The sequence below is a fragment of the Morone saxatilis genome, unplaced genomic scaffold (genome assembly GCF_004916995.1).
Source record: "Morone saxatilis isolate NCDOM2014 unplaced genomic scaffold, NCSU_SB_2.0 Contig21, whole genome shotgun sequence".
NCBI lineage: Eukaryota > Metazoa > Chordata > Actinopteri > Moronidae > Morone > Morone saxatilis.
The window spans coordinates 10,433,675-10,448,501 of NW_023339774.1; the positions used below are offsets into that span (position 1 = coordinate 10,433,675).

The 14,827-nt window shown below is 39.6% G+C and overlaps 1 protein-coding gene across 3 annotated transcripts in view; it reads right to left on the reverse strand.

Moving 5' to 3' along the window:
* Positions 1 to 1,608: 1,608 nt before the first annotated feature.
* LOC118332179 (rab GTPase-activating protein 1) overlaps positions 1,609 to 14,827 on the reverse strand; it is a 76,335-nt gene continuing 63,116 nt past the window's right edge. For all 3 annotated transcript variants that reach the window (XM_035667338.1, XM_035667337.1, XM_035667336.1), the window contains 4 exons: positions 13,402 to 13,485; positions 7,987 to 8,058; positions 5,379 to 5,579; positions 1,609 to 4,865 (listed from right to left, as the gene is read on the reverse strand). In XM_035667338.1, coding sequence (XP_035523231.1) covers positions 4,743 to 4,865; positions 5,379 to 5,579; positions 7,987 to 8,058; positions 13,402 to 13,485 — 480 coding nt within the window. In that variant the 3' untranslated portion in view covers positions 1,609 to 4,742. The remainder of the gene's footprint in view (positions 4,866 to 5,378; positions 5,580 to 7,986; positions 8,059 to 13,401; positions 13,486 to 14,827) is intronic.

Genomic DNA, 14,827 nt, shown 5'->3' on the forward strand with positions numbered 1-14,827 from the left:
CGTCATCGCTGAAGAAGGTGATAATTTTATGGGCCTGCACTAAGTTCTAAACACTCCAAATGATATATGTGGGACCTCCAGCAAAGAAATCACTGCACACTGTACGTTTTATACACTGGGGCCACTGCAGGGAAATAGCTCATCCCCACACAGATAACAATGCGACCGTATGAGGGATGTTCTCTGAGGGAGGAGATGAGAGATAGAACCGGAGCCGGAATAAGTAAAAAGCTATGAAGAGATTTCCATCCAGCTCAAGTGGCTGACAGATAGAGGCTGTTTTCAGAAGACATAATTAGCTGGGAGAAAAACGGGTTTATTTTCATGTTCAAAAACTCTCTCAGATGTCCGGAGAAGTGTTCCCAAGAGGTGCGTTAGAGAAGTCTCATTATAACAACAGCACCTCTTTTTATCTTTTCCTCCTTTTTCTGCTGCAATATGAAATGTTATTGAGGGAACGGAGAGGGAAACGACATGTTTTCGCTTTTATAGATTTTAATAGAAGGAGAAGACTTTGAACTCTGGAGACGGATAACGATGCAAAACACCAATAAATAACTATAAATACCTCCAGTGTTTAAGGTTTCAGGCGACATCCTGAGATGGGTGAAGAGCCTCAAACGCAATATATTTAGTGCTCGCATTCTTGTTAAGAGTGATCCAAGGGAAGGCGTTGATGGGGGAAAGTGGCTCCGAATGGTACAGACGATGTTTTTTATTTCCAGCAGCTGTTTGAGGTGAAACTTCTTCCTTTTCTGATGAGGCATAATATGTTAATTGAGCTGGATATAGAGAGAGACAACATTTCAGAATAAACTGACTAAATAAATAAATGCTCATAGTGTCTGGTAATCTTTCTTACCTATTCTCTGATAAAATAGTTCCTGATTTAAACCAAACTTCTTCCTTTTTTAGACTCTTTTTTTCAGGTAAAGTTCTTGTTTGTAGACTATTTAATATCTGATCGTTTTGGCTTCTTTTGACAAATGAAAATAAATGTATTTTGTAGAAAAGAAAGTGTTTTGGTTGTTTTGCTAAGTATTTAAACAATACCCAGCTCAAGCAGGCCTGCTACTACCCATCACTTTAAATGATCAGTTAATCTGTCAATAATTTGTTTTAGTTTGATCAATGATTAGTTTCATATCTAATGTGTTCAAACATTGGGGAACATGCCAATCACAGTTTATAAGAGCCTGAGGTGATGTCTTTAAATGTCTTCTTAACTTCGACCAGCAGTCCAAAAGCCAAAGATATTCAAAGTACAATCAGAGAGAGAGAAAAGGTGCAAATCCTCACATTAAAGCTCCTGCTGCCAGATGTTTGATATTTTTCCTCAATAAAACGATTGTCAGATCCGTTGCTAATTAGTTCTCTCAGCTTCAGCTCCTGTAGACATCATTAGTCTGTAGCATTTCTGTGATCAGCAGTTGATTTGAGCTCTTCCTGCTGACTGTACACTCTGGATGAACTGAATACCGTCAGCTTGACTCAATTTCATCTTCATTTCCACTTAAACAGCCCTAACCCTAACCAGAACAGTCGCTTTGTACATTGCTGAACAGTCCTGCGGTTATTGAACACACTTAAAAGAAAGAGGCAGACATATTTTTTTTTTTTGTGTTGATATCTTTATATTGAAATTCATGAAGTATACACAATGCATCCTACACTATTACAATTTCCACACTTGATAATGTTTTTGTTGTTGGATGATAAAGCTACGTTTTGGCATTTAATTAACCAAACAGCAGTCTGACTGAGAAGCTTGGAGCAAAATAAACATTAAAAACATAAAACATCATTGTGGATTAAACTGTAGCACGGCAGCAGGTAGGTAGGTACAAGTAGGCAACATTAGTTATAGTTACAGAGTAGAAAATCATAAACAAAAACTCAATATTCATTGTTTAATGTCTGTTATATACAACCCAGTGCCTTTAGAGGAATGGCCTTTTTCGACCTTTTTTTAATCTTCGACTTTTCCTCTGACATCACAAGTAGATTCCAGCCAATCAGATTCAACCTTTAAGTTAGATGCAATTTACAGTAACTGTTCATTTTAGGCTGGCAAAACTAAATAGCTATTTCTTTTCCTTTTTTTTTGCTTCAGTCTTATATGATTCATAAAGTATGAATAGAAATTGAAATATTGTTGAGCGACCTTTCAAAGTCCGCTAAATATGAAAACACACACGCACCAAAGCAGTTTTTAAACCGCCCCTCCATCCCCTCTGGACTGATTTACCAGTCTGACCTCTGATGGCATCACTCTGAAGTGCTGTGACTGACAGAGTTCCTCCTGTGATACTGATCCACACTTAAAGTGCAGAGTTACACTTGTGGCAGTCGACAGGTGTCTTGATGTGTGTGTGTGTGTGTGTGTGACTTTTCTGCCCCTACATTCACAACAGTGTGTGTGTGTGTGTGTGTATACACTCAGTGCCCACTTCAATATTCAACATCTGCTTTTTTTTTTTCCTTCTTCTCCTGAACACACTGAATTCTTTGAGGCATGAATTAATCAAGGTGTTGAAAATGTGTCACAGGAGTTTTGCTCCACACTGGTTCGATCAAGTCGATCAATTCCCGCAGATTTTTTTTTTGGAAGCTGCAAGATGCCTGTTTTATGGTCATCCTGTTCCACCTCATCCCAAAGGTGCTCTACCGAGACGAGTGCAAGCAGCCGGAATAAACACAAGTTTCTGTCATGTTGCCGGATCTGTCTTGAGATGACGAGTGCCTTGAAGAGACACACCTGGCAGTAACAGTGCTTTTACTGCGGGATTACTGCCGCGGCATTAAGGGATATTATTGGAAAATGCCATTACAGCACCAGATACTGCCTTTAACTAAACACAGGATACCATTTTTTTTTTTACACCAATTCTGACAGCATGTGATGACAGAAACTATCATTTGTTGCATCATGTAGCATTTCTCAATTTTTTGCAACCACCTGCCTACTGTGCCTACCTCATCTTCTTGGTCTTAGCTGTCAGTGATGGAAACTACAGTCAAGCCAAGATTTCTACATTCCTGATATTTTTGCCAGAAAGCAACAAAACCTCTTGACCTTGTCTGCGTGTTTAGAGGACACAGACGACCGCTTTAACAAGCAGGTGTTCCTAATAAAGTGGCCACTGAGTGTTTGTTCTGTACCCGCCTTGATAAAAAATGAACAGTGTAATTCAGTGTTTGTGTGTGTACAGTGGTAAAAGAGATCCCAAAGCTCTGACTGAACTGTGAAAAGTAAACACAACACGGCCTGCCACCCCGCTCAACAGAGTATCAAACATAACCCTGCCGGTCAAGGTTAAAGGTCAAAGATCACAGCTGGCGCCAGAGAAGAGGGAGGCAGGTTTAAAGGTGTGTTCAAGTGCAGCAGGAATTACAACATTCTGTGTATGTGTGTGTGTGTTTTCCATTTTGACTTTACTCTTCCCCTAAGTGATGTTTATGATTTGTAACCAGCATTGCACCAATCTGGAGTTAAACAGTGTTCTAACATACTTACACTTACTGTATAGCACATGCAGAGGTTTGCATGGTTTGGAGCTTTTTTTTTTTGTTTCTTTGTGCTAGGACATCCAAACCAAACCAACCTCAAGCATGTTTTCTGTCTGAAGTTTGATATGAGGAACGTTATGCTGCTGTAGGTTATCACAACAGGCTTTATGGTTCTGTTCTGACTGTAAATCATATATTCATATCCACTAGTTTCATCTTTATCGACCTTCAGATCAAGGCTTTGTCAGCAAACTTTTCTTTAGCATCATTCATATACACATTTGAACATTAAAGGAAACTAGACAACCAGGAAAAAACTTCCCTTACATGCATGCACACACTCAAAACTTTAGTGCTTTTTCTTTCCCTTAGACTTCCACACGCTCTCTTCCTTCTTTCTTTTATACACACATTTTAACGTTATTGCAGTCAATTATTTATGCATTCAAACACATTTTTTTCAGTCTCGCACACACACAAACACATACACCTCACAGTCAGCACAAAACAAAAAAAACAAAAGAACATGCACACTTAAACACACATATCCTCTTTACATAAGCACATTCATGTACATACATAGAAAAAGAAAGGTATTGTTCAACGTAAATTAGAAAAAGCTCAGTTTTGAAAAGGCGTCTATTAGCTCTCGTACCTAAAACAAAAGTTTTACAGGGACTGGTTGGTTTGTGCCAGTAGTTTAGAGGGGAGCACGCAGAAGAGTCAGGAAGGACGGAGTGTTTTCTCTATCCCATCAGGACAGTTGCAGTTCAGATGTCCTACCTTCCTTCTGCGGGTCTTTAATATCAGCAGTACAAAGACAGAAATAAATGAAGCATTTCTCATTTTTTAACGTTTTTCTTCTTTTTTTTCTGTGACCGGTGGAAGCACATTGTTTCTCTGGGGAAAGTGGTACCATTGTACTTCATCTAATGCTTTTCAACCCCTTCTCATCAGCACAGTCGGCCGTAGTCATTCGGGTTGGAGAGGGGAGGAGATGAATGGGGGTGATTAGATCAGAAAGGGTGGGAACAGGGAAACACAAGGACATTTTTGATAAGAGGAACAAGTAACACAGTCTCTAGTAATGGTCATCCTGGGATTTAACGGTCAATGTTCAAGTTAAAGTTATGGCCCAGTGGGTTAAGTGAGGCATCCAGAGGTTTCAGCGTGGTGAGTTTCACTGAACTCCAGACATGGTCTGGGTTGAACTGGATGACGGGGTTATCAGATTAGGTGGTCTCCTTGCCCTGGGTCCCAGTTACGGTCTTAATGGAGCTGAGCGTTCGGTTGAACCAGGTCTTCTTGGCAGCCTGCACCTCGTTGAGGGCCAGACCCAGGTGGTGCTCCAGGTCCTGATTGAAGAGGGAAGACAAGAACTATCAATATGACTGTCACACAGATCAACAAGGGTCAAACCTGTCTGCAAATAAATAACAGATTTTTGTTCATTTTTCAAGAGTACAGGCCTCTGTGTACTTTTTAAAAATTAAATTTTATCAGCAACATGAACCCAATACCCTTCCCACTCTCAGAGACAACATTAATTATATGAAATCCTTATCTTGCCTTTTCAACATTCCCAATAAACCCTTCACACAGCAACCTTTATAATAAATAGTTCACTATCTTCTGTCTCACCCTGTTTTTCTTCAAACTCACCAATTATTTCAGCAGCAACGATGTTAGCTTGCTGTGATGGGAGCAGAACTAACAAGACTTATATTGTTCTAGCGCAACTCAACAGATCAGTCATGACTCCCAACCTCCTCCAGCATCAGGGGGTAAAACAACTATCTATGTCTATGGCCACGATCGTGTATGTGAATCTGTAACTTTTACAGTTTGATTTTTGTGTGTTATTGTACCTGGATTTTGCACTCCGCCTCCACCAGCTGCAGTTTGGTTTGGGCTAGTTCCAGCTCCATCTCTCTCAGCTGGTTCTTCAAACCCTCCTTCTCCTCGTCTGTCTCCTCAGTCCCCCCAGCGGGCGCCGTAGTCACAGCGGCCCGCACACGACCCTCTTTGTTGAAAAGACTACTGCACTTCTCACAGCCTTCCACTTTGGACTAGAAAAGGAAAAATGAGAAAAAGTTAGAGAGAAAAAAACAAGGTAATGACTGACCTCTTTATACCGGAACATACTTTTAAGCTTGAGGAGAGTAAAAGAGAAAAAAGGCAGAATGAAAGAAAGATTCCAGGTAAAGGGACATAGTTTGAAAGCAGTTGTCTAAAGCCAAAAACAATATTAAGTAAAGTTCATTTGCACAAATTATTAAATAAATACACTAATTATTAATCCAAGAGCACAAATTACTAATTTGAGAGCAGAAATTATTAAATCGAGAACATGAATTAATAATTTGAGAACAAAAATTACTAATTCAAGAGCATAAATTATTAAATTGGGAGCTGTGATAAGTTGTTTTTCTTGCCGTCATGACTTCTCCCAGGCTCCAAAGGAATAATACTTGCAAGTGAAAAAACAAGACTCAACCTAGAAAATCCATCAAAAGAAATCAAAGCATCCAAGAAAGCTCTGTGTCAGAGAAAGGTTAGACAGTGATGTGTATGCAATAGAGATTAGTGTGCTTGATTTCTTTTGGTTGACACACATTTTTGCACCTTTAAAGACTATTACCAGTCAAATCAAAAAATAAACTGGACCAGCAGAAAATGCCAACTGTTGGCGCGCACACAAAACGTCTAACCAGACAACTAATGTCTAAACTAAATGCAAATATCTATACCATGTCATTCTGTGATGTGCCCTGTCTGTGCTTTTGCAGCAGAGATATTTTTACAATCTGAGAAGAGATGGCGTGTTCTGTGCAGTTACTGAAGCATGGCAGCTCATTAGTGTAGTAACCATACAAGCCAACTACCCTTTCCCTCTTCTGTCAGGGCTCCACTCCACCCAGCCCTTTAGTCAAAGAGCTCTTTTTGGGTGCCCTTGTATGTGATGAGCTATTATTAGGCACAGAGCATTTGTGCAAGCAGCAACAGAAAATCACTGCAAACACAGCCTCATACTACTGTGCTGCTAGACAAAACCCCATTCAGGTACTTTAACGTGTTCATTGTTTTGTAGTGTTAATCTGTTTAAGTACCTATCTTGCTGTGGGAGTAGGACGTTAGCTTTGCCTGGCGAGCTAAGCTACGCTGGAGGTGTTTTAAAAGTGGAGAAATACTCAGACTAAACCAGGATAATGCAACTGCAGCACAGGTACATGCGTAGAAATGATAGCGTGAGTGTTCTTGCTTCACTTTCTCTCTCTAAATTTGGCTCACGGCAAACCGAGCTCTTAATGGCAGAGCAGGTTGGGCAGGATCGGGGTCCTGTATAGTAGGTTGACTCCTTTGAGACCACAGTTCATAGATTAGTGCAGTGTGCACATTTCCCACAGCACATCTGTTCATACGGCTGAGTGTGTTGGTTGAGATGTTCCCACAAATTTAATATTTCATAACAATATTACATTTCATTTGGATTAAACTGTCAACCGAGTTTAACGCTGATTGGTAATTACACATAACGTTTTCTAAGCTCATCACTGCAGAAGTGGATGAGAGCAGTAATGAAGCAGCACAGTGCCCGAGTTGAAATTGTTTCTGTCGTCACTTTAAATAGAGTTTCAGTGAATAACTATGTCAGTATATTATTTAAACATTTCTAATTAACACTGTTGTAACTTACTGTTATATATTATTCAGTGTTCCCCTACATCAGTTAAAATTGCAGTTGCTGACAGTTTTATTGCATTTGCCATTATTAGTAAATAATCAAATTAAAAAGCACTAGAACAAACATGATAGTATAATTGCGGACATTTACCTCTACCCCCCACACACACACGCACGCACAGAGCTACATCCTTTACAAGACTTGTCCTTGCTGCAATAAACCTTTTGTTTGTCCTTTTGTGAGTCCTTGGGCAGCCCTGACAGAGCTTTATGCCAAAATGGCCTTTCTCCCAGCTACAGAATAAACAAACAATTCATGAGCCAAGTTGTTGAAGTGCTGGAAGTGAGATGCTGGGCTTGGGTTCCTTGGCCTAAGTCCTCATTCTTACCCAAAAGCTTTGATTTCACTGCCAGCCGAGACAATGAGATGGCAACGCAGTTCCCAACATACCTGCAAATCTCAGGGGGCAAGACATTTTGCCAGTCTAATGTTGTTATAAAGTGTAGTGAGTTGACATCATCTGAGCTCTAACATAATGTGGGTATAAATAATCAACCTGCACATGCAAAATATATCAGTAATAAAGTGACACAGTTTCTGGCTGTCATCCAGAATCCTTAGCGCTGTAGTTATATCATTATATTTTCAAGTAGCAAATGTTAAAGACGCATTCATACATTTGGCAGCACAGCTCTGTAATAATGCTCCACTTATAGTTGTGAATCTGTAGCATGTGTCTGAATGCACCCAGCAGCGCTTGGAAGGTGTATGTGTTTGTGTGTAAAACTCACCCGGATTTTCTCCAGTTCTCCTCGGTTGGCTGTCTGTTGTTTCTCCAGTCGTTCACTCAGCTGGGAGCAGATCTATACGAGACAGAGACAGTTGTTCACAAAGTCTGTTCAGTTACGCTGCTTTCAGACTGCCATCAACTTGATCAACAATTCACCCGAAGTCAATTGAATTTCTTCTGAGCCATTCAACGTGACACTCAATATGCAGTACTGTACTACTGTTGTATATGGGGAGCTGCACTGTGTTAAAGCAGCTACAAGGAACTTTCATTTCATCTTTATTCTAGTGGCCACAATGGACAAAAGTGGTCGTGTTTCCATCGGCTTGATCGCCTGATCGAATGTTACCCGCTGGCAGGCATGAAGAATAACTATATAGAAATAGCCATTCTTCTTGCTCTTGCTCTTATTTGTTTATTAATGATGAGCAAGTACACCATTATCCTCATCTGTATCTGTTCAACCAGTTAAACCTTATGGATTCTTATGATTACACAGAATGGGTACACCAGAACATTGTTAATTGAAGCCTGAAATTGATATGGGTTGATGAGTACAGATACTCATACATTTTACTTGTTTTATACTCGTTACATTATCTTCTTTCAGTCGAGTACTCGCTCAAGCCCACTGTGTATGTACGTCGTATAGAGGCATCAGTATCGCATTGAGACTGTGTTTTATAACGAGTTAGAAAGTCCTTGTGTTGTAGTACGTTTGAAAACAACATAATACAGATGCAGTTTATATCTTACGAGTAGCCTATAAAGTGCATCTGAATGAACTTGTATTATAACATTAGTAGGATTCTAGTGTAATGAGACATGACATTGTTTCTAAGGTTGCAGGAAGAAATAAAATGTGGGAAAATATACATGCTCTATATAATAAAGACCCTACGCTGGCTGACTGAAACTCAAAATTACTAGTATTTTACAGTAGGGCCAGGATCTAATTGGACAAGAGAGCAAAAAAATCTAACGTCATAACAAATCAGTTATTTGGTGCACAGCCTTGTTTCTCTCCGTTTGTGGCTCTTGGTAAATCAGTCTTCGTGGCCGAGGCTTTATCCTCTTACTCTTACTGTAAGTCCATTATTGGCGTCACAAGGTCCTGTTTATCCAGCAGGGCTCATCGGATGTATGCATGTGTATCCTTACATATACCCAATCTCTCGTTCACCTCCTCCTGTACCTATAACCCACAGCCACAAACATGCTGACAGACATACAAACAGGCGCACCCACGCACAGCTTGCTGGCGAACAGAGAGATCGATGTGACATGAGTCATCCTAACGGGAACATCGGGTCATCCCACCTCTCTGTAGACCGACTATCCATCTTTCTATCTGCTCTCTGCATATCTCCCTGATTCCCTGTGGCATATACTGTATATCTCTTCCTCCTCCTACTTGCAGAAATCAATCTATACATCTGCGTATCCTTAGTCGGGCAGATATCCATCTTTCTCCTCCTACGTGTCTTTATCTTTTTTTTCCCGTCATCCTCTCCTTCATTTGCTCTCAACTGCCATTACTGAACCCCTCACTCAAACATCCCTTCATCACCACTGATCATTTATCCCTCTTGATCTCACAGCTGCCCCCTTTCTCTTTTACTGTCCCGGCTTCCTTTTTTTAACTAGTGCTATTCCACGGCATGCTGTACATCTCTTCACTTTATGAAGCTTTAACTTGAGATGTGGGGACCGCTCTGCCTTCAGTCAGTTTTGTCTCCCACATGGAAAGTAAGCATTTTATTATTTCTATCACTTTTATTTTTGATCATTTTTAAAGGGCTGAGAGGGACAAAGTGACGAGGACAGTGTGTTCTGCTGGGAGTTCGAGCCTATGCAAGATGGGGGTACGCGTCAGGCAGGAATCCTTATTGCTGTACCATCTGCAAGCAAACTGCCAAAGACTACTACTCATTTAAATTCAGGATGAACAGGGTAGTTGTTTTTTTCCATTCTTATTGTTTCTCTAACACTGTTGTGTCACATAATAGATACCGTGCTTGTTTCTGATATTTCAGGCTTAAAACCCATGGGCCATTTTTTGTTTTCATGTTTTTTCATATTCCGTTTTTTTTCCCACAAACAATCTCAGTCTTATTTATTTGAAATGTTTTCGCTCAATAATTCATCCGGTCCTGCTGTAACTTCACTGCCTGGGAAAATGTTTATTTTCATCGACAAAAAATCATGTTTACAGTATGCTTAAAATGGGTATATTGTAAGCACATGCAGTTTTAATTGCTTTATCACACAACATTTTGCATAAAGCTTAGAAGAAGCAGACAGTTGGGAAACAATGCTCAATCAAGCACTGTTCTGAATATTCTGGTGTCCTGCTTTAAAGTATTTGGTTATATTTATTTTATTTCATACAGTTTTCAGAGACACGAGCACCGGCACATGTCGCCGTACCTGGCAAGTACCCGGCTAGCCCGAGTGCATCCACACTGGCTCTGCTCCTACAATTGGGATTACAATACACCACTCGACGCTGCTTTTAGCTTCACCATTAACAGACGTTTCTCTGTCCTCGTGGGCTGGAGGGGCAATTAGCACACACAAAGCTCTTCTGGCTCTAATCCCGCAAAAATAAACTTGGCATTCACAGACACTGAAATAGTACAATTCTATTTGAAGAATAATTTGAGTTATCTAAGTTGGAAAACAACGCAGGCTATTTTGGGGCATTCCTCAACTTGTCAATCCCAGGGGATTGAATGCTGCTGTCCTCCCTCTCTCCTCCACAGACTTCTGTTCATTTTCTCCCTCTCTCCATCCATCACCCCCTTCCTCCCTGTCACAAAAAGAACTATTTTTGTCAAAGCCCCATTTTCACACTTAGTTCTGCTCAGCACACTTCCCAGCTGCATGCCTGCAATCTGAAGGCTGCTTTCGCCCCTAATACACACACAACCATCAAATCCCCTCTCCTCTTCGACAGCTCTTGTCATCGGTTTTCAGATCTGCTGTCAATTCCAATCCGCTGCTAATATTTTTAGACTCAGGTGAAGTTCAGGTCGGTTCTAAATTAGTCTTTGTGCTATTTCTGCCTGCCCCCACGGGGGTGATAAGAGCTGCATTGTTGCATAATGTCTCTGTGCTGATGGTAATAGTACTTGATCTGGGTAGGTTTATATTTAAGCATTAAGTGACAGGATGAGATCTGAAAGGATGAAAATCACCGTAAGAGGAACTCTGAGAGACAAGAACTCAAAATATGCTCACAGGCTCAGTCATCAAAGGCTTTGGGTTCAGCTTAAGGAAAATTGGTAAAATTAGACGTTTCTGCTTCACAAACTACATGAGTGAATGAAAACAGATTGCTCTTATATTATTTTTAAATATTTATGGGTTATCTTGCCATGGTAATGGCTTGATCACAGATCTGAAAAGACGAGCCAAATAAGGAAAGATACAGTAAATGGTGAAGAGGTGCTCAAAGACTCACTCTTCAAACATCCAGAGTTCAGGATATGGTGCACAAAATTAACCAAAACAGACAAAACTGAGTAACAGTACACAAAATAAACAAAACTACAAGCAACAGTAACAAATAAAGCCGTACTCTTGATAAGAGTATGAGGGAGTATCTTAATGATGATGACTGAAGGATCAGAACAAGAGACGTTGATGTTGATTTATGTTGTGCCTTGAGATATAATAGAAGTAATAAGGTAACAAACCTTCAGGCCATTACTTGCTGCTATGATGAGATCACCAACTGCTGGCAGCTTTTCTGCAGTATTTCATCCAATCTTGTTAAAACATTATAAATTGTTCCTTCTGCATTATGGTGAGTCGTTTAAATACTACTAAATCTTTAAATTTTTTTTACACGTGTCTGGCCGAACTCCAACGTGGACCTAAATCTTTATTTGACGTTTATGTCTGATCATAAATTGCACACTACTCGTACGGTCCTACCCTGTTTTGTATTCACTGCATCTTTAATTAGCAACGAGAAGCTTTGCTAATTAAAGATGCAAGTCTTACGGGCTTCTTCCAGATCAATGAGCAGCTTTTCTGTTCATCTTTTTTAGATTTTAAAGCTCCTCATGAAATTTAATCCAAGCCACATATTAGAACAAAATCTAAAACTCTTGAAATAATTAGTGGACTTCTCGCTGCTGGAAATCAAAAGCTGTACAGAACTCAGCTGCTCGGCTTTTATCCAGAACTAAGAGGTGTGATTTGTCGACAGCTATTTTTGTCTCTTTACACTGGCTCCCAGTAGGTTTTAGGATTGATTTAAAGGTGTTATTGATTACCTTTAAGGTTCTTAACGCCCTGGCTGCTTGCTATATTTCAGACCTTTTAGCTCAATATGGATCTGTATGTAGCTTGAAACATTTAAGAGTCCAGACGTAAAACTAAGGGAGAGAATGATCTGCACAAGTACGTAAGGCTGGGTTGGTCATATTTATTTTATTTATGTCCATCGTAATATATTTTATTTACCTGTGTGGTTTTCCTGTTGCTTTTTACTACTGTTTTTTAGCACTCTTATTTGCTAACGTAATGTAGAATCAGAATCCTCTGACTCCATGTGATTGTGATATTTTGTGTATATCTTTCTCCCTTTTATTTATTTTCATTCTTCTCAGCTTAGATCTCTTATTGTTGTATTTTATTTTAGGTATATATGTTTACTTTCTAAGATGTATAAATATATACTATACTATAAATCTGTATAATTATTTACATTTTTATTACTTATTTACATGTCTATATTGGAAGTTGTATTGATCACCGCTTTCAAGAGCTTTCAGGATTTGTCCTGCCTTAGGATGGTAGGAGATTATAATGTTGGATCTAAACTGAAAACAAATGGTGTTCAAAAAGAAAACTGTGTGTCTGCCACAGTTTCCAGTTTCACAGCTCTTAAATGTACTTGTGAGGGAAGAAACACACTTAAGGTCCAGTGTTTAGACATCTAGCGGTGTAGTTGGAGACAGCAACTCCCTCGCTTCACCCTCCCCTTCCAGGCGCAAAGGAGAAACTACAGTGGACGTGAAATCTGTGAAAAATGGAGACGCCCTTATCTAAAGCTAATGTTTGGTTTGTCCATTCTGGGCTACTTCAGAAACATGGCGGACTCCATGGAAGACGACTGCGTCTGTAGATAAAAACAGCTCATTCTAAGGTAACGAAAACAATTCCTGTATTCATGTGATAACACACTAATTAAAACATGCCTATGAATCTTATACTCCATTTCTGCCAATACAGCCTCCTAATTGTTACACACTGGAGCTTCAATTAATATGATTTTAACAGCATGGCTTTTAATGCTGCATATGCAAACTGGAAGGAATCAACAAATTATTTGACTTCTTAATTTAATTGATTTCTATATGCAATAAATTCTAAATTCAACTTTCAGACATACATTACATACCTGCTTATATTCTCCAATAATGGAGCCGTTCTTCTTAATCTCTGATTCAGACTTATCAAGCTCTCGTCTGCACATCTCCTTCAGCTGTGGAAACAAACACATGCACAGATGCTGTTAGGCTGTGGCAGGGCGGGGACCAAGGACAGAGGCAGAGTCAGAGGCCCCAGAGACCGTGTGAATGCCATGACATGTAAAGAAGATAGAGAAAGGTATTGGCAGATTTGAAGCCCAGGGCAAAGTCGCACCCTCCATACAACCTCTATGCAAGCACATAAATCACTCATGGCTACACCTACACACTCAAGAAGACAGAACACATTTGGTGGACAGCATTGAACACACATGGGAACAGGGGGAAGGAAGTCTGTCCTTCGTCTCAGAAGGTTACTTCATTGAACTGAAGAAAATCAAGGATTGGAGGATTGGCTGTGGGGTATGCATCATTATAAACACAGAAGATGGAAGATGCCCTGAAATTATTTGGAATACAGTTCCTTGTATTACATTGACAGAGACAGCTGTATTACATTTAAATTTTTAACCATACAAACAGGGATAAAAAGGCATGGAAAGTGGTCCACAGACAGGCAGACAGACAGCCAGACCTGTATATAGAAAGATGAATATACAGAGAAACAGGCAGAGACAGACAGAAATACTTGAGCTTGACATTTGATATATAAAGGGGTTCTAATGGCTTGACTGGTCGAAATTCATCCGATAATGGCTGTTTTGTTTAGAGTTGGTCTCCCCAGATTAATTTTTGGCCTCCTGTCTATCGCGGGTAACAGAATGTCTGCAATGTTATGTCTCTGCAAGATGTGTTTCTTAAAGGAGAATACTACTGACAACTTTCACCGTGTTTTATCTTTTATTTATTGCTATGTTTTACATTGTTTTTTGTTTTATTCAATGTATTTTTACTGATGCAGTTTGTGAATGCCATGACATGTTGTTGTTTGTGTTGTTTTTACCCAGTAAAGGCACTTTGTAAACCCGTTTTTATTTTTGTTATTATGTTTATTATAATTATTATTAACTTCCTTAAAGTTTTCTTTACTAGCAACAATCTCCATCAGCATCAGACACAAGCAGCCCCAACGTGTAGTTACATTTTTGAGGAGGAGCATATTACAGTTGATTAATTGATTAGTTACTTACTATAAAACATTTTTTAAGAAAAACAAAATGTAAAATCTCAGATTTCAGCTTGTCAAATGTGAATATTTTTCCAGTCCTCACTGACAGTAAACAGAATATCTTTTAAACCATGAACCCATAAGTATAAATTCAGCTTCACTACCTTTGGGTGCAGTTGTGGTATGATCAGTTCTGCTCAACCATCATCCACAGAGACCTTATCAATAAAATCTTCAGACTCTTGGCTCTGTCCATAGATAGACTGCTCAGTCACATTCGGTCTCAT